This window comes from Myotis daubentonii, chromosome 4 (genome assembly GCF_963259705.1).
Source record: "Myotis daubentonii chromosome 4, mMyoDau2.1, whole genome shotgun sequence".
In the NCBI taxonomy this organism is placed as follows: domain Eukaryota; kingdom Metazoa; phylum Chordata; class Mammalia; order Chiroptera; family Vespertilionidae; genus Myotis; species Myotis daubentonii.
The window spans coordinates 23,186,530-23,206,724 of NC_081843.1; the positions used below are offsets into that span (position 1 = coordinate 23,186,530).

Here is a 20,195-nt window from a genome sequence, read left to right on the forward strand (position 1 = left end):
GTGCAAGGCCCACCGCTTCTGAGCTCGGGGCCCTGTGTGACTGCACGGTCATGTGCCCAGGAGGCTGAACTGAGACCACGGACTTTGCTTAAGGTCATTTCCATCCTAAAGGTTTGACTTTTTTATATAGTTAAGCATGTCCATCATTTATTTTAGTTTCTGGGTTTCCAGGTATTGCAAAGGCAAGTATGGGTTCTATTGCAAGAAGGAGGAATAAGAGCAGGGCAGTAAGTAGCCCATACCCATTACTAGGAGATGCTTATGGCAGGTTAGAGGGTGTGTGTGTGTGTGTGTGTGTGTGTGTGTGTGTGTGTGTATGTGTGTGTGTGTGTGTATGTATGTGTTGGGGTTATCAAGGAGTCGATGAGACATAGGGATATTGGATGACCTTCAAGTTATTTTTTGATGTGATAAGCCTGGGAAATTACTTCCTGGGAGAGCCCCCTGGGAGGTTCTGCAGTGGGGCTCCCCACCTCGGGGAGAACACTCGTGAGTTATGGGCTAGCAAGAACAGCTGGCATTGGTTGGAATGTGCCAAACGCCACCCATGAGCTGTGTCACTGAATCCCCTCACCATCAGCCAGGCATCATCTCCCTCATTTCACCATGTGAAGCCGCCACCATATTAGCTCAGAAGTGCCCATTGCACTGGAGCAGTGTCCCCCAAGGGCACGGCCCTTGGCACCTGCGATACTTTCTTCACCTCAGCAGCTCCTTCCAGGCCTCCATCCTAATGGTTGAGAGAAGCTTACGCCTCCTTTAGCTGGTGAGAAAATGGGCAGTTAGTCTGGCTCAGCACGGTCCCTGTATAGTGAAACACCTTCCCTTCAGGCAGAGGCCCTGGTGCAGAGTGGAGAGCCATGTGTCCCGTGCCTCCTCCCTCACCCACTCAGCCCATCCCGGCCTCAGGGCCAGGGTGAGAGCTTCCCCACCCCATCCTCACCGCCACCCATCCCGTCTTTTTCGCTGATCTCTTTTTTAACCTCTGAAACCAATGAAAGTGCGTGTGCTAACGCCCCTTGCAGAGCAGCAAGGTGTTTTAAAGACCTGCTTTATGTTGGTTTCTGGATAAAGTTACGAGGCCACACATGTGTGTATTAGTCTGTGGACACCGAAACCACGTGTCAGTTCCTTCCCTGAATAGCCTGCTCATAGGGAACATCTATGAAGTGGGCCCCACTCGTCCAGACTCGTTTTGCCAAAGCAGTGATTTGAGGCTCAGGGTTGTGTGGAGGGAAGCAGACAGACCTGGCCCAGAACCTGACTAGCAGGTGGCACTGGCCTGGTGCTTCGGCTCTGTGTCCTCCTCTGTGGAATGAGGGAGATGATGCCTGGCTAATGGCAAGGGGATTCAGTGCTACAGCTCACAGACGGTGCTTGGCACATCTTTCCTTTATTTATATCACCACCACATTGAGAACTGTGCCCATAGTCTCTTTAAGCCTCTATTTCCTTACCAATAAAATGGGAATAATGCCTTAAGGAGATATGAATATTTTAGTGCAGGAATGTTGATGGAGGGCCTAGGACAGTGTCTGGCACACAGAAAGCATCTCACCTATGGTTACTATTATCATTGCAGCCCAATGAGAGAGCTGTCTTATATCTGGGACCCTCACAGATGTGAAATACATTAGAAAGTGCTATTTGGGCCCATGTAGTAGACAGACTATAAACTTTGGGATGGAGAGATCTGGGTTCAAATTGTGGTTTCATAATCTGTTAGCTATATAACCTTGAACAAATAATTTAATTTGTCTGAGTCCAGTTTCTTCTTTAGTGAAAGGGTTTAGGAACATGACATGGTGTTGTAAGGCAGCCTTACACATAGATGCCAAAGACATCTATGCCATTCTGCATACTTCATGTCCACTGTTGGAGTGTCAGGGAGATACAGAGTTGCAAAGCTGAAGGATTGTTTTAGCTAGGATAGGCTTGGTTCTGCTGCAGTAACAAACAACCCTTCATCTCAGTTCATTTCCCATTATGCTATGTGTCTAACATGGGCTGTCCTGGGCCAAGGAGGGGATGTTCTGCTCCATGTAGTCACTCAGGAATCTGGGCTAACGGAGGCTCCCCCATTTTTCAGCCACATCATCTGGAGAACATAGCTTTTCTGTGAGTGTGGCGAGGGAGGGACAGCTGCAGGGCCCCTCAGCAGCAACCCTGTGCTGAGACTCAGAAGTGACACATGTAACTTCTGCCTGGAGCCCTCTGGCCAGAATATTCAAAAGCCTGTGCCCAGTGTGCATAGGGGCCGGGGAGACGTCGGGGGCAGATGGAATGCTTGTCAAGCATTAGTGTTTCTGCTGCGAGGCCCCATTTGTTGTCTTAGTGTAATTTCCAGGTTAGGGCCAGAGCAACTGTGGGCTCCTGACTTCACAGCCAGCCAGGTCACTCCCAGGCCAGAAGGGAAAGAAAATTAGGCCTAATCCCCCCAGCTTGATGGATGCGGCTGAAAATGTGAACTCCCTTTGACCCCGCCAGATGCTGGGAGGTGGGTGTGGTCTTATTGGGCAACTGAGTGCTCAAGTAATAGAAAGTAGAGGACAATCACATTTGATAAGCCACTCTTTGGGGGCCAGTTGAGGGGGTGTGGAGCGCTGTGATATTGTTGCATTTGTCTTCACTAAATATGTCACAAGGCCTTTAATGGCCCAGAGAAAAGCTGTATTTCTTGGGTTCCTCTGGGGCAGGAAGAAAGGTGACTGCTGTTTGCCGAGTGCCTGCGAGGGCCAGGCTGCACCCTGTTGCTTAAATGTATATGATTTCAGTTACATCCCACAGCACCCCTTTGAGAGAAGGTTATGATCTCCATTTTTCTTGTGAAACAGTGAGGCTTAGGAATGGTCAGAGTTGTAGAGAAATAACAGCTTTTCCTATTCATGGGACATCACCAGCCAAGTGTGGTCCCAGGTTCAAATCCAGTCTGTCTGCCTTTAACATCCATGTTCTTTGTAATTTATTTATTTATTTTTTTACCATCTCACCTTGTCTTTCCATTGTGAAGCCCATGGAGACTTAAAGCAATTGAAGAGATGCACATGTTTGTGTTTGTTAATAGAAGCTGTAAGAATCCGAATCATAATTGCAGTATTGTTTTTTGAACCCTAGTTATGTATCAACTCATTTAATCCTCAGAGCAACCCTATGATATACATGATTCTGCTGCCACCATCTTTAGATGAAGAAACTGAGGCCTGGAGAGATTGAATGACTTGCCCAAGGTTACCCGGCAACTTAAAGGCAGATCGGGATCCACTTCTGGCCTTCTGGCTCCAAGTGCATCCTCCACTTCACGCTCCACACTGCCCCCCCTTTCATCCTCCACACCACGCCCCACACTGCCCCCCCTTCATCCTCCACACCACGTCCCACACTGCCCCCCTTCATCCTCCACACCACGCCCCACACTGCCCCCCTTCATCCTCCACACCACGCCCCACACTGCCCCCCCTTCATCCTCCACACCACGCCCCACACTGCCCCTCGTGCATCCTTACACCACACCCCACACTGTTCCCCATACGTCCTCCACACCATGCCCCACACTGCCCCACACTGACCCTCGTGCATCTTCCACACCACACCCCACCGCTCGCACCACGCCCCACGCCCCACACCACTGCTCACACCGAGCCCCACACCACCGCTCGCACTGAGCACTGCCTTCCTTCTGAGCAGGTGTTTGTGTCCACACCCCTCCTCGGATGAGTAGGACCATGTGCGTCTGGGGAGCAAGGCGGTGCTTACTGAAGAGGTCTCTTTAAGCGATGCTTTTTGGTATGAGAAACGGACTCTGTGGCAGAAAAACATTTTTTGATGCTCATAAAATTTAATGTTTTTCACTACTGTCTTTCTTTTGAAATGTGGGCATAATTTATTGAGCTGTGTTTAAAATATTCAGGAGGTCTCTATGTATTCCTTCTGAGGAAATGTGATTAAAAATGCACACTTGGCCTCCCCCGATTTCTGGAAGACATTAGAATATGACAGAGGGCCACATAACTTCAGAATTTACATCTTTATATGAGATTCTGTGCTCTCCAGCACACGACACAATAAATATAAAAGCAACACTTCAGGGTGAAATATTTTCTGGAGAAGATGGAATTGGGGCATGAGTGTGATATTATAACACTTCCTTGTGCAGCAGCCAGTTACCAGGAGTAAGCAGCAGCTGCCCCAGGGTGAGCCCCACTGTGTGCCAGCCAGGGGCTCCGCGGTCAGCACTGGTCCCCATGCGGTTTTCCCCCCAGCCTGCCTGCTCCATACGACGGATTCCCACTTTGTAGATGAGGAGACAGAGCAGAGGAGTGCGGGTTTGGAAGCGGCGGGCCTGGGTTTGAACTTGCTCTCCTGTCTCCTGCTGGCTCACCTCCTCCCACCTGCACGTCAGCTCCCAGTCACTCCTGGAGCCCTCCCCTGGCCTCTGTGCTCCTGTGCCACTGGCACCCTGCGTGGGAACTGTCACCGTCTGATCCCCAGAGACAGGGCGCTTCCTGAGCGTCACCACGAATGCCCAGCCCAGGGCAGTGCCTGGCCCCTGGGTGAATGAAGAAGTGTGTGGAGGTGCAAGTGCCATAGATAGGAGGGGCTGTGTAAAGTAATGGCCCCGGAACCGAGAGAGGACGCGTGGTAGGCGTGAGCATGGCTCAGGGTTCAGGTCCCAAGCGCTCTGTTTATCAGTCTTGAACAGGACTAAACCTGTGCAAGGACCCAGTCCCTCTTCTGCTAATGGGGTTGATAGCTGGAACATGGAAACCACCAGGGTAGGGATTCTTTCTCTTTAGTTTGCCAGTACGTCCACAGTGCTTAAACAGGGCCCAGGAGATGGCAGTTGCTCAGTAGGAATTTGTTGAATGAATGGATCTGGGAATGTTCAGATACTGAAGATGGGTTTCTAAGGGAAAGAAGACGCTGTGGACAGGCCTTATAAGGTTGCTTGGGCATGAGCTAATGTAGGGACAATGCGTAGACCTGGGGCCAGCACAGAGTATGTGCTCAGTAAATGTTCTTAATGATGAGGCCCCCCTCCCCTGCCTTCCTCCCTCCTGTCTTCTCTCCCCCTCCTCCCCGTCCTCCTCAGCTGCCTGCCCAGCAGGCTGGAGAAGGCTTCTGTGCTGGGGAGGCAGAAGGCCAACGTGGGATCCTGGAGGTCGATAGTCATTTCTGTGAACAAGCCTGTAACCACAGTGCTTCAGAAAGGAGAGGCCAGCAGAGCCTTTTAAAGTAATTCTTGACCCATTTTCACAAGCCTAGCCAGGCAGTGCTTTGTCCTTGTAATGGAGTATAATTACAGCCATTGTGTGATGCCAGGTAAACCACCTTGTCTGCTGTGTTAACAGAAGAGAATCTTTGCCCTCGTACCCTCCATCCCCCACCTGCATTGATCCAGCAGAAGTAATTAGCCCCAGAAGTGTCTGGGTTTGTCACTGGCTTTGGCAGCCATCCCACATGAGAAAAGTGGAGTCTGTGAGACCTGTGCTCAAGCCAGGGCGGTGAGCTGCCGGGACAGCGTTGTCGGCCGGGAACACAGAGCTCCTGTGGGAGCTCTGAGTAACCAAAAGAGGGTGTGTCTGCTGCCACCTGCTGTAATCATCTCTGTGCGACTGTGGGCAAGTGTCCTAGCCCCTTTGGACCTATTCCCTCCCCTGTAAAATGGGACAACAGTAGCGCCCAGCAGTGTGTAAGGACGCAGGTGTGGGTTGTATACCACACAGGGTTGTGGCTCTAGGGGCCAAGCTCCACTCACTGGGCCAGGACCCCTGGGCCCGTGGCCACCCAGACAGAGCACCTTTCTCTTCCTTGTGCGGAAGAGCCTTTATTTGTGGCCGTGAAAGTACTCGACATAGAGTAAGTGCGCAGAAAATGGTAACTGCTGTTACTACCATTGAGGAATCATTTATGGAGAAGATGGACGAATGGACCAAGGCGGTTGGGGAGTGACACAAACTGAGATTGGAGCTTTGGAGGTGAAGAGGATTTTAAGAGGTGTGACTCGGAGGGAGGTGCAGGTGCAGGTGAGGACATAATCGTGACCAGTGTTAATATTTCCCTTGAATATTTCCTCACTGCCCTTCCCACTCGCCCCTCCTGCCATTGCTTGTGTGCCATGCCAAGGGAATTAGTGGGAAGCCATTGAAGGTTATTCTTAGACTCTGGATTAAGGAGACATTTTAATGTACTGCACGCAGTGTACCCATTACACAGTCCCATTCAAGGCCAGTCCTACTTCATGCTTGACCCTCTGTTACCCCACCTCCATTATGGAAGCAGATTACAGATATCATCTCATTTTATTTGTCAAAATAGTGGAAGGTTTTAAGCAGAGAAGGGACATGATTTGGTTTGGGTTTTAGGGGGCCTGTTTGAGCATCAGCCTGGGGTTGGGTGGAGGACAGAGGGGCAGCAGATGCAGGGGCGGGCTGTGGGAGTAGGGGCGCTTTGGAACCAAGGCTGTGTGGCAGGGATGGGGAAGAGGGAGCAGATCTGAGAGAGGTGAAGGCCGTGGATTCCAGATGTTTTCGTGGTGCCTTTTTCATGGCGTGGCAATGGCTAGCAGCTACGGAGTGCCTGATGCATGCAGGCTCTAAGCTAAGCACTCCTATGTATGAGCTCACCTAAACCTCCCAAAGCCCTGTGCAATTCACTCTCATAGCCCTCATTTCATGAGGCCCAGAGAGGTAAAAGCAGCTTGTCCAGTCACAGCCAGGAAGGGGAAGCGGGGCTTGACCCCAGCTCTTCCGGCCCTGAGTCTGCGCCTTAGACGCTGTGCTGGGCGGTCTCTGTGCTGAGGGGCTTAGAGAACCTCACAGCACTCAGCGCCTCCTGTGCTCAGCATGATGCTCCTTCAGCAGGCTTGTGGCTCCCGCCTGGCTTGGCTTTTGTCTCCTCTCATTGCTCATTTGTCTCAAACAACCTCCAGGAAGGTGTGGGCTGGGGTTTTATTATTGACATTTCCGCATACTCTGCCTTTGCTCCTTCAGGGCCATTGGTGGGAAGGGAAGGCAGGAAGGAGAGGTGTTGTCTGGGCTGGGAGCCGCTGCTGCCTGCATGGTGCGCGGCCTCTCTCCACCCTCGCCTCACGGATTCTCTGACAGGTCACCTGTCAGGAGGAACGAGGACCAGCCCGTGTCTGAGCTGTAACAGTTCCCCAACATCTGTTTCTCAGAGGCGCCCCATTATTAATTGAGCTGTTGTTAGCTCAGGGTGTTCCTTTCTTCCCATGAAAGCGTAATCCAGCCCCGTGTTTTTAAGTGGCTCTTCTCTCAGGCTCGGAGCTCTGAGCATAGAGGGGCTTGTCACAGAGGCGATTAAGGGCGTCTCTTTTGCATGGGAACTTACCGCTGGGGCTTCCGTACAAGCACCCACTCAGCTCGGCAGCTCTGTAATGAGCCCGCACAGCACCGTCTCGGTGGCACTTCAGGATGTGTCTGCCTCCCAGGCTTCTCATGAGTGTCACTTGGCGGCTCTACCAGGTGATGCTGAGGAGGATCAGTTCTGAGATAACAGGGCTCCTGCCTCAGCAGGACGCGCCTGAGCATCCACCGGGTCAGTCCCACATGCAGCTTAATCCAAGCAAAAGGCAGACTGACTGCAGGAGCAAAGAAACTGGAGGGGCCCCAACGCCGTGAGGTACAGGGCTGCAAGCTCCCGGGGCAGACTGACGCCTACTGCAGGCTACTGACTTGGGACAATCGCTTTACCTTTCGGAGCCTTGCTTTCGTCATCTGTAAAATGGGCATACAGCTCTACCTCCAGGTTGCTTTGTGTGCTGATGTTTAAAGCACCTCGAATGTTGCCCAACCCCAGGAGTGCTCGTTAGGATTATTTAGGGATCATCGTCTGTGGCAAGCACTGGGTAGCTACCCAAACTCTATTACTGCTTTGTTCCTCATGGCAAACCTCTGCAATAGAGGACAATATCCTCATGTGTCACATGATATAAAGACATGGGCTTTGGAGCCATGGAAACTAGAGTTTGAATTTCAGCTGCCACTTGTGAGCTGTGTAAATTAGAGCAGTTTGTTACCTCACCTCCATCCTCTGGGAAATGGGCATGATCAGGCAACTATTGGAAGGGCTCAGCAAGCCAGGGCCAAAGAGAGTGATGGCAGCTGTAATTTTCAGGACTTCTCTAACCTGTGTCCCTAGCTAGGTCTGGACCTGCACTATTTCAGTGATCATTTTTAATTTCCTTAGTCTTCAAGCCTAAGTGACACTCTACAAGGAAACAATGTGCATCTAAAAGAACAGCAGATGTTGAGAGCATTGGTTCTATCTTATTTTTCAATTCTCTTAAATTTTATCCAAAATGGTCATATTCTGGCTTTCTTTTTTCATCATTGTTTGTCATAACTTCTAATAATTAATGCAAAACATTATTTCAGAAATAGCATATGTATTGTGTATAGTTGCATCTCAAACTATCTGGTGAAGAACTAAATTTTAAAAAAATTACAATTCATTACAGACTAATACTTTTGTAAAATACTTAAAAAAATCTAGAAAAAGTATGGACTTCCTGGATTTCACAGCTTCATGAAATTGCTTATGGTGTTTCGAAATGCTTCAGGTCACGGTCAGTGCTTGTCCCAGACCGGAGCCAACAGCGTGCATCCCAGCCAGTTCCCGGGCCCCGTGGGCAGCTCTGAGCTCTGACTGCTGGGCTGTGCGAGAGGAAGGCCGCACGTGGCTCAGCCATCAGTGCTGCTGGCGGGCAGGCCTGCGCAGTGCCCGCTGGCTGGTGGCTTATGCAGCTCAGTGAGAACTCGGTAGTTAAGAACTGACCAATAGAAGAGCTTCTGTGACATCCCTGTTTTACAAATGAAGAACTGAAAAACTGGCTTCTAAAACTGGGAATGGCCCCGTGCAGTTCCGACCTAAGTGTGTGAAGTCCTTCCCCTGGGTCTTCACCAGCGGGTCCCGAAGCTGATGCAGCATCACATCACTGGGCCTCTGAGCCAGAGTTTCTGGGAGTGGGCCCAGGAACCTGCATTTCTCAGAAGCACTCCAAGTGGCTGGTGATCAGCTTGCTCAGGGCATCCTGGGCCACACTGCTCTACTTTCCTCCTGAACCCCTGAAGGAATGCCTTTCTACCTCACCCCGAGATGGAGTTTGAAGAGCACAGACAGGACCATCCCCGTCCTGCCACTTCCTGACTCTGAGCCTCTGGCCTCATCCTTAGGAAGGCAGGCCCACCTTGCAGGAGGGTCCCAGGGGTCACATGAGCTGCCGGATGTGATGCCTGGAAAAGGCCTGGCATGTGATTGGTGCTCCACTGTGTGTGAAAGCACATGGGCACTGGTGAGGTCTCATCTTCACCGAGGCAGATGCAGTGTCGTCATCCCAGGAGGAGGTTCCAGGTCCCTCCCACAGCCGGGTAAATGGGCCTAAACCAGCTGTGCGTCTGTCAAAGGGGGTTGATTTTGAGGCATCTAAGTGAACATTCTGGGAGAGTTGGGTACATGACCAGGAAGAGCTTGGGTTGCTCTTAAAATTGGGGAGTGGGAATGTCTTGATCTAATTGATCTGGAAGTGTCTAATTAGGGAGCCGAAGGAGGGCCATGCGTGGTTTGCTGGGATGCGATTAGATAGACCATCCTACATGAAAGGAAATACCAGAGGCATTCTTTTTAAAATTTATAATCCTTTCATGATTTGGCAGGTAATTATGATAATTCGGGGATTTTCACAGCCACATGATTTTTGGAGATAGTCTTCCCTGATGCTCCAGCTGGAATGATTGCTCAGTCGCTGAAGCTCCAAAGGCCTCATCTTCCTAAGCCCAACTCAGATGCCACCGTCTTGGTGATGCTTTCCCTCCATCCCGTATGCCAGGGACACCAAATGGGTGTTGTGGTGTGAGCCAGCACATGGGGGCTGCCTGGGCGTCTTCCTGAGGAATGAGTGCTGCGGTCGGCTAGTGATGTCTGCCTGGGCCAGACCTCAGGCAAGGGGAGCTGAGCCTGATCTATTTCATCCCTTCCCAGTGGCTGGGCATTCGGGTAGGTTCCAGCATTTGGAACTAAGCTCCTGCTCTGAGCATATGTATAAAATACAGGGGCAGGATAACTGCCCAGCAGGGACTTGCCAAGTCACAGATGAGGGATTTTAAAAGTTTGATAGATGTTGCCAAACACCCCTGTGTCTTAAACTTCTTAAATTTTTCTTAGCATCTTCTCACCAACCTAAAGCATGAAACCCAAGTGGTGAGTGGTAAGCATTTACACCGTATTACTTATGGGGTGTGCATTTTCCAAGCACAACTCCGGAGCACGCCTTCTGCCAGCCAGGTGGGCTCCTTGGGCCGTTCGGAGAATCAGGGCTCCATGCTTAGCCCTTTGGCCCACACTGGTCAGTGTTTGAAGCTGCATCAGTGGAGATTAGTGTACCTCCGCTTGGCATTTGCTTTTGATTTGTCACTGCCATTAGTGTTGCCAAATGGCACCTCCTCCTAACTGCTTTCAGATTAATTTTTAAGGGAATAAAAGTGCAGAGAGTAGAAGAAATATGGCAAACTCTCAGAATGGCCCTGAGCGTCGGTGGTGCAGAGCACGGTGAGTGCCCGCAGTGAGTGAAGGTGCAGAGCGGCCGGGGAGGCTGCCTGGCATGTGCCAAGGCCGACTGGAGAAGTGGCTGCACAAGGTTTCCTCGGGGGTGGCCTTCCCGACCCCCATCTTCCTTCCAAGTCTCCCTCTCTCCCTGAGCTTTACCTAATTTGACTTTCAGGATGTGAACCCTTGACTTCCTTCCCCAGCACCAAGAGCAACACCTGGCATATGGCTCCCAGTCCTGTTGGTGGCATTTGCACTTTGGGGACAGTGAGTCTCCACAGCTGCCCCAGCTCCTTGGTGCAGCACATATAGCCCTGTCCCTCTGGCCCTGGGAGCCCTGCTGTCCTCCATTTCCCTTTCTGAGATCACGCAGCGTGCAAACCAGCTCTCATTCACGGGCCTTTGCCAGCCCCAAACATGGCGCTGGGCCTGCTAGTAGCTCATTCCTGCCACACAGTGGCCCAGGGAGTCGGGATGGTTTTATAGGTGAATAGCACAGGCTCAGAGGTGAGTGACTGGTCCCAGGCACATGGTGCTGTGACCAAGCACAGGCTTGTCTTGCACCAGAGTCTGAGTCCTTAACCACCTCTCTCAACTGCCCCCGTCAGCCTCTGAGCCTGGGCACCCGACCTTTCCTCCGCTGGGTGTGCCTTTCTCCTCTGTGTCCTGGGTGACCTGCCGTTCAGCATGGTCATGGACGATAGGAGACTGAGTGAAAGTCAGTGAGACACGGAGGGAGGGGGCAGAGGGCAGGTCAGAGAGGCTGGTGCTGGATCTTGGATCTTGCAGGCCTCTTATGGCGTCCGGACAGTGGGAAGCTGTCCTAAGGCCATAAGAGGCCTGTGAGATCTGGCACCAGCAGGTGACGGTGTCCGACCTTGTTTGGGAAGATCGCTCTGCCTGCTTGGCAGAGAATGAATTGGAGGGCACCTATTGCCTCTGTCTGTTCCCTGCGATTCTCTGTAGCTGTTGAAAATGAGGAATGAGGTCAGATGACACCTGTAAGTGCCCTCAGAACCTGTAGAAATTCCAGCTGGCCGTGGTGGTGTAGCCTGCCTTTATTTTTGTGACAATAGGAGCTATTTGTGATCTCAGATTCCTCTTCCAAGGCTCACTCTGAGTTTCAAATTCATTTCTAGTTATTCTAGAATTTGGAAAGCGTTATTTGAGGACAATTAAGTTCACTACAGTTTTGTAAGATGAAAGCTGTTTACATCAATGGCTCTATGTAGGGATATATGATCTGAAAATTCAGAATCTCAGAGCTGAGCTTAATAACAACGAGCACTGCAGGCAATGGCTGCGGGAAATGATTTCATCCAGTGTTGTGTCCGCACGGCCATCGGATTCCATCCCATTCCCTAGGGGAATGAAAGCCCTCCCTGACGTGGTCAACTCACGTTCCTGGCTGAAAACGAGAAGCAGGGTTTTGACAGCTCACCATAAACACCACTGGAGGCTGGGATGTTTTGATGTTTTATGCACTTATGGGAAATTGTTTTAACACGCTGGCTCCCATTGAAGAGCAAAATAAAAACAAAGCAAAAGCCTGCTTTGCATTGGAAGTGAGGGTGGCGTTTATTTAAAGCTTGAATTTGTGGGGGCATAGTAGCAGGTATTCAGCATTAGTATCTCCAGTCGCGTGTTTCCTGCTAACGGGGAGGTAACTGGATGCTCAGCCCGAGGAAGCTCACGGAGGGTTATGTGGTTACCACGTGGAGAACCACACAGGCATTGTTAGTGGTCCTGTATTTATTTGTGAAAAGCCCAAACAGATCATGTTCAGCTGCTTTTATACAGAAGGAAGAAGGCGGCGGAGAATATTCACTTTAGGTCTGTACAGTGAAGCAGGCTGTGTGCAGGCTCGGCGGTTCATTCCCCCTTGCTCATCACACAGTCTTGCAGTGTCTTTTGGGCCACATGCGCTGTGCATTCCACAGGGCTTTGAGAGTGGGCGCCTGAGGGGCAGAGAGGGTGCCCTTCCTAGACTGGGGCTCCCACAGCAAGTGTGGCGGCCTCAGGATTACAGCCAGAGCCTCGCACTTTTCACACTGGTTTCACCGTGGCTCCCTTCAGTTCCATGTAAAGTTTTAATTCTTTCTAAGAGTCTAAGGGGTAATTCTGGCTGATAAATGAAAGAGCGCACCTTATTAGCGAACTAAAAAGCAAGGAGGAGTAGAAAGAATGCACCTTGAGGAATGTTAATATTCTGATGTATGTCCTTTTTTGCCTTTTAGCCTATATATAACAACCTGTCCAAAAAAAGGAGGGCTCCCTTTATCCCTCCTGAGGCATTAAGACTTGGGTTAACAATCTTCTTTTGTAATACATTTTTATTGATTTCAGAGAGGAAGGGAGAGGGAGAGAGAGATAGAAACATCAATGATGACAGAGAATCATTGATCAGCTGCCTCTTGCATGCCCCCTGCTGAGGATTGAATCTGCAACCTGGCATGTGCCGTGACTGGGAATGGAACCGTGACCTCCTGTTTCATAGGTCGACGCTCCACCACTGAGTCATGCCAGTCGGGCAGCAGTCCCTTTTTAAAAAAGCTTCTTCTAATATCCCTTCTTATGTCTGACATTACATTTTTTTATGGTTTTCAGAACCCAGGCCCCGAGGAACAGAAATGGTCAGTCATTCTAATTGTGCCACTAGTGGGACATAACTCAGATTAGAAAGAAAACTTTGGTTAGAAAAGTGTTCATTAATAATTAAAGCCTAAGGTACAAAAGTGACCTGATACAGCCGTGTTCGGACCATAAGTTGTGGACTGTCGATACCACAGTGTTAAAATCAACCAAGTAAATAAATGTGTTGTGCACGGTTGGATTGTGTAGCCCGTAGGTGACCAGTGTTACCTCTCCAGCCCAACGACCCCTGAGGCCTTGCTGACAGGTGTGGGCCCAGAGGAGGCGGGAGAGTCCTGGGGAGGCTCTGCCCTCGGAGCCTCACTGTCTGGTCTTGTGTGTTCCAGGTGGCGGAGATGCATGGAGAGCTGATCGAGTTCAACGAGCGCCTGCACCGGGCCCTGGTGGCCAAGGAAGCCCTCGTGTCCCAGATGAGGCAGGAGCTCATCGACCTCCGGGGGCCGGTGAGTGACTCAGGATGCCTCGGCTGCTGCCCTGTCTCTGTCTGTCCATCCAACCCTTCCTGTCCACAGCCCCGCTGCTTAGTCTGTTCATTGTTAGCAACGTGAAGGGAAAGAGACTAAAGAGTGAGCACTCATGTGCCCAACATCCAGCTTTTCTGTACATTAACCTTTAACCACACTTGCTTTCCCTTTTTTAGGTAGGATAAAATAAATAAATGCTACAAATTCTATTGAAGCCCCTTTGCAGCATTTCATGCCCCTGCCCTCATTGTCAATGATCTGAGGTTGGCATATAGCCTTTCCTCCATAGTTTTATACTTTCCTACGTAGATAAATTCCCATGAGCAGTAACTAGTCCTGGTTTTGTGTAACTTTTACCTACATGGTATTACTTGCACATATCTCTTTGCCCCTTGTTTTTGTTTGTTTTTAATTCAGTACTATGGTCCGAGGACCATATAGTGGTAGACCTAATATAGAGATTTTAAACTGTGCCACTCTGGATAGTTAGGGCTGTATAATTTTTTGAAGGGGGTGAGGGGAGGGGTGTCCTGTGTATTGTGGGATGTTTAGCTGCATCCCTGATCCCTACCCACTAGAGGCCAGTAGCACCCCACCCCGTCATGGCAACCAAAATGTCTCCAGACATGGCCACATGTCCTCTGGGGGGCAAAGTCACCCTTGTTGAGAGCTCCTGATTGGGTTCATTCACTTTCTTGACTCTTTAGTCCTCTGCTGAATGAAATACCACATTATTTTTAATCCAGTCTCGTGTCCGCTGACATTGAGATTGTTGCCAGTACTTAGCTATTATGCACCATGCTGCGGAGAGCATTTTGTCCTTTCAAACACATTTATAATAGTTTTTCATCTAGAAACTTTTTGTTATGTCAAATGTTAAATGCCCAGAGGTAGGAGGTTGGTATAACGCATTTTACGTAGCCATTGTACGTACCCATTAATAATAAGTTGAATTATTATTAATCCTGGCCAATCTTTTTGAAGCTACCCATGCCTACTTCCCTTTTCTGTAGTATTTTGAATCAAATACTGGATATTTCATCTAAAGACATCTCTCTCTGTCTCTCTCTCCCCCTCTCCACACACACACACACACACACACACACACACACACACGAAAATATAATTATGATATCACTGTCATTTTTCCATTACCAGTAATTCCTTTATTCCCTCAAATATCAGCCCTGGCCAGCGGCTAAGTGGTTAGAGCACAGCTTGCCCTCAGGCCCACTCTGCTCAATCTCCCCCGTCAGACAGCTGGGGCGAAAGGAAGGAGGAAGTTTCAAGTTCTATAACAGATCTGGAGCCTACCTTCTTTTTAATTGTGAGAGGCATTTGTACTGGGAATCTCAGCCTCTCCTCCCTTCGTTTCTACTTGGCCTGGCCCATGCAGACCCTGGATTAGACTCCCTCCCAGACCTACAGTGTTTGAGCACCTCAGGGGCAGAACTGTGTCTCTTTATTTGGAAACCTCAGTTTCCTCTTCGATCATTGGGGAGTCACGTGGCAGCAGCCTCTTTGGGCAGCTTGTTGAGATGCTGCCAATAAAACAACTCCATGGTGGGATGAGGTCAGAGCCCCACCCTGCTTTCATCTCTAAACCCCAGCGCCTAGCACTGTGCGGGTGCTCACTAAATGTTTGTTGAATGAGAACTTTATTTCATGGAGCAGAAAATGACCACATGGACCAAATAATAATCTTTCTTAAAGATAGGGACATTGTTTCTTCTCATAGACTTAAGCTAAAGAACTTATTTTAAGGAGTTTGGGATTTAGGGTTAAATTTTTTCCTTTTCTTTCTCTGAAAGTATTTTTAGAACTCTCACCTCATTATTCTGAGTCTCCCCCCCCGCCCCCCCCTTCCCTCGCCCCATATAAGATGTGAATGAGAGCTGGAGGGTTTTTTTGTTTTGTTTTTACCTTTTAACAAGATTTGATTACAGCCCTGAAAATTCTCTGGGACAAGAGCTCCTATTTTGCATAATAAATGGAGACAGGGTAATAGAACCTGTAAGACGTAGAGGTCAATTAAGGTTACAGCACAGGGAAAGTGGAAGACGAAACAGTTCACTAAACGAAGGTTGTTCTCAAGGGGGAAGCAAACTTGGTCTCACTTTGTACTATTGCAGCGGATTCCTGTTTTCTTTGGTGGGTCTCTTTTCCAACTGCCTTCGAGTGGCTCACTGCACTTAAGCCAAGAGATGGCCCAGTGTGGTCTGACCTGAGGCTTCTGTCATCGCTGCCCTGACTCAGAGCATGAGCCGTCGGTTTGTTCCTCCTGTCACTGCTCTCCCCTCTGCCCTCCCATGCTTGTGTGGGGAGGGAACCACCTTTGCTAGCCATTTACCGTGTGCTTGGGGTTGGATGCATTTTTATCCTCTCCCCCTCAGAACAACCCTCTGTTATTTATTAGATCGATATTTCAGCTGAGCAAACTGAGGTGCAGGTTGATTTCAAGGCATGACTTACCTACCCCAAGGCCTGCAGCTTCCTGGTAGTACTAGAATGCTTTAACACCATGGTGCTTACTCCTCTCCCTCTCTCTCTCTCTCTCTCAATTTCAAGGAAAACTTAGTGTCTATTTTGTTCTAGGCACGACACTCTGGGTGGTTTTAAAGATTCAGATCCCTGATGGAACAAGATTGAACATGTTGGATTGAAGGGTATTGAATAGGTTTCTCTGCTGTAGGACTTCCCCCCAGAGTGCCTCATGGCTCTCGGAAGGGGTAGATATAGCACATACATTGTATGTGTCATTTCCCACAATTATTTCCCCAAGGAGCATCTTTCCTAAGATGCTTTCCAAGGTGTGCATGGGGGAAAGGTAGGGCCACGTTGCGTATCATGTCAGTTCCCCATGCACCGGCTGGCAAGGAGGTCGCAGAAGCCTGCTTTGTCTCATGAGCCTGCCTGGGTATGGGATCTGCAGGGCGTGGAGGAGAGGAGGTGACATTGTGTGGCTGTGGGGTGCAGTGAGCCTGCCCTCCGTCCGCTAGAGGTGACAGGCTACATCCAGTCCGGGTCCAGCTGGCCTTCTCCTCACGCCCCAGCTGGCCTGGGTCTCAGTCATGTTCGCAGCACTGGACCCCGGGTACTTGGGGCCTCTCGCACGTTGCCTGTCAAAGGCCAGGTGGTTCTGGGTTTCTCCCATGTGCTCTCTTCTCCTTCTTGCTCTGTTTCTCTCTGTGTTTTATCGGCCTTTTAGTTTCTTCTGTTGCCTCGGTGTGCTTCTCTCTCTCTATTCCTCTCTCGCCACCTACCTCTCTCTCTGCTTCCCTCTGCTTTCCTTTCTTAGCCTGCCTCCCTCTGACTTTATCTCTGCTCTGCCTCTCCCTTCCCGTGTGCCTGTTGGCAGCAGCCTGTCTCTGTTTCTCCCTCATGCCTGAATCTTTCTCTGCGCCTGCCTCTTCCCTTCCCATTGTCTCGAGTGCCATAAGCTTACATCACTCTGACAGGATGATAGCTGCTGCTCATTGCAGTGTCTTGGAGAAACCACAGGTCCTTTCATTTCTTCATTGCCCGAGACTTTTTGTGTGTAGCACGCGGTCCTGTGATGGGGCTTTCAGTGGGATCCACTCCCACAACAAACGCCTTCGCAGACCTTTGCGGTGCTCCAGCGTCTGTCACTCTGTGTAACCATGTTGTGTTGAATTTTCTGTCTTTGACCTGTGGGCTGAGGACAGCTTCCCCAAGACAGGGACTGTGTTCACTCCCTCCTCTCAGAGGCTGGCACACGGTCACATGCAGGTATGATGGTTGAGCCTGACCACGCACCTGTAGTGTCTGTGGTGACACTGTTGGCCACACATTTGCTGACCCAGAAAGGTGCCTTCCTGGATCCTGCTGGATAAGAGACTTGCCGTAAGCTGCTTGGCGTTTCCATGGGTCTCCTTCCTGCCACGGTTGAAATGACTGAGCGGGTAGGAGAGAAAGACAAGTAATTAAAAATTCAGAGGGAGATAGGTGAAAAAAACTCATTCGCTTTGGGAAAAAATGCTTCCTGGGACTTTCTTGGTACCTTTAAACCTTCAGAGGGAGCCGGCTCATCTGAAGGCTGATGCTGTTTAAGTCAGGATAGTAAGAGATTTAGTAAGAGCTGTATTGTTCAGCTGGTGGCACTTGTGGACTCTCTGGCGATCAAGCACCAAACTGGCTGTGGTCACACCACAGCTCAGCACCACGTTCCAGATCCCAGGCGGCTTTGTAACCCGGCCCCGGACACTGTGTTCTGATTGCCTGCTGTCTTGGAGGAGATTATTTTCAAAAGTGCCGTTAAAGAGAGGCTGCTAAAAATATGTCTCACATGGAGGCTTAGCTCAGAAATAATCATTTTTGACACAAATCACCTGGAAAGATGCTTGCAGAATGCACTTTGAGCCCACCAAGGGTTTTCTGTCCGGGGGCAAATACCCCACGTGACCACATGCCCCTGGACGCTAAAGCAGATACTTTCTGTACCTTGGAGGGCTCCCGGGTCACAGACCTTTCCTCCCACATGTGCTTGTGATGCACTCTCGTCCCGTTTACACCTGGCTTGCTCGTCACCGTGGGTAGCTGGGCCCCACTGGGGAGCTCAGGGGGCTACAGTGTAGGGTTTGGGTGGGCAGAGCCTGGCTCCCCAAGGCTTATGGGTGTGGGACTTTAAAGTAACATTTCCATTAAGATGAGAGTTGTGTGTCTGTTGGCAAGTGCAGTGTGTGCTAGCTGCTCACAGCTGGTCCCTCACGTTGCTACAAATCGGAAGCACTGGCAAGGAACAGAGTTATCAGGGTTTATACACTCCGTGCTCCATGCTGACCAGCTGTGGGGCGAGGGAGGAATTTCCACACCTGCTTAGTCTGCCTGCCGGCCACTTGTGTTTCTTGTGGTGTCACATACAAAGTGTGGGGTACACGGTGGGGATGTGGCAGACATGGACAATGTGGACTCTACCCTTGAACAAGTCAAAGACCAGAATATGTTTGGTGTGACTTGCGTTTCTTTGCTTTGACTGCACGTGACTAGGCTTGGAGACTGAGGTCTGAAAAAGATAATCCTGAGACCTTCCTGTCACAGATTCTGAAGAAACAGAAGCCGGGACTAGGAGGCCACCCCTGGAGCCCCACCAGAGGAGAGATGACAGGCAGCAGCAACCAGGATGCTCTGGGGCTCACAGCCCTGTGCTCCCCTTTTACTTACCACCAAGTCCTTCCTGAGATGCACTTGCCCTTCCTTCTTTTGTTTTCATCTGACCAGGTGCTCAGATTCGGATGAATCTAAATCCTGAGCTCATGGCACATTCTCATTATTGGTGTGAGCAGGGCCTGCTCTTACTCATTTGATAAGTTAGCTTTGATCTCTCTTTGCCTTCATGGAAGATGCCCCCAGGCTTCCCCCCACCTCCCCTCAAGTAGTGACCTCAAGATCCCCCAGGTAGCAACCTGAAGACCTGGGTTGCTTGGCTCCTGACCACTGTATATTTGATTGGCATGTAGGTTTCTCAGTAGAAAGTTATTAGCATGGAAAAGTGGATCCTGTCTAGGCTGGTCTGGGCCTGGACCTCTGTCCATCCCTGTGGTCAGACTGCAGCACTGTCCTTGACTCGTGTCCTTTTTGTCGTCCTCAGAATGTAAGCTCTCCACCCTTCATTCTGTCTCCACTCTGCCTTGTAAGTCTTAATGACCATGACTATCCATCTGAATCCTAATTTATTCTATTTCTGCTAAATTAACACACAGTATTTCTAGGGACCCATAATAATCACATGATTATACTTGTAAAAACCCTCTAACCTAAATAAATATATATATATATATTTATTATTTATTATTAATAATAATTTCTCCATGACAATAGAGAAACTAACCATTCTGGTTAGTCTTACCTTCCCTACCAATTGCATGTGACTTTCTACATTATTTTTTAGATTTCTTCTTCTTTTTTTTAATAATCTTTTTTAAAAAACGCTCATCTCTTTTCTTCTGGCCCATCATTAACTTAGGGCTGAGATGGGAAGTGAGTGATTTTAGTTGAGTGACATTTGCACATCAAAAGGATTTATATATCTTCAGTAAAAAAAAATAAAAAAAAAATGCTGTTTTTGCTGTATGTTTCGTGGTGGTTGTGTCCCTGGCCAGCTGGTTTGTGGCATCCACAGACTGTTATGTATACATTATGTTGCTGTCTCTTCTAGGAGACCAGCCGGTCACATGGTTGGATTGAAACAGGTGCATCTTGGTAAAGGGATACCTGCTTAAGGGACAAAAAGCCAAACCATTGCCTTCCCTTTTGTGTCCTTTTAGAAATGCCCTCTTCTGGAGGGATGGGCACCCTCTTGGAATTGCCCATGAGGTTCCCAGGCCTTCTTGCCCTGGGGTCTGCAAAGCTGCTGCTCTGGTTTTGAGGACAATGATTTTGTTGACCAGGGTTTGAATGGTATTCTCCCAGCCACTGAAAGTCTAAGGGCCTTGTCCACACCCAAGTGGGTGGTTGCAGTTTGCTCTGTGGCCGATGTGGCCAGCCAAGCATCTGAGGTCT

General features: G+C 49.7%; 1 protein-coding gene across 6 annotated transcripts in view; it reads left to right on the plus strand.

Annotated features, from left to right (window-relative positions):
* The window catches only part of SNX29 (sorting nexin 29), a 438,387-nt gene that overhangs the window by 269,234 nt on the left and 148,958 nt on the right, over positions 1–20,195 (plus strand). For all 6 annotated transcript variants that reach the window (XM_059693199.1, XM_059693196.1, XM_059693200.1 and 3 more), the window contains one exon: positions 13,539–13,655. In XM_059693199.1, coding sequence (XP_059549182.1) covers positions 13,539–13,655 — 117 coding nt within the window. The remainder of the gene's footprint in view (positions 1–13,538; positions 13,656–20,195) is intronic.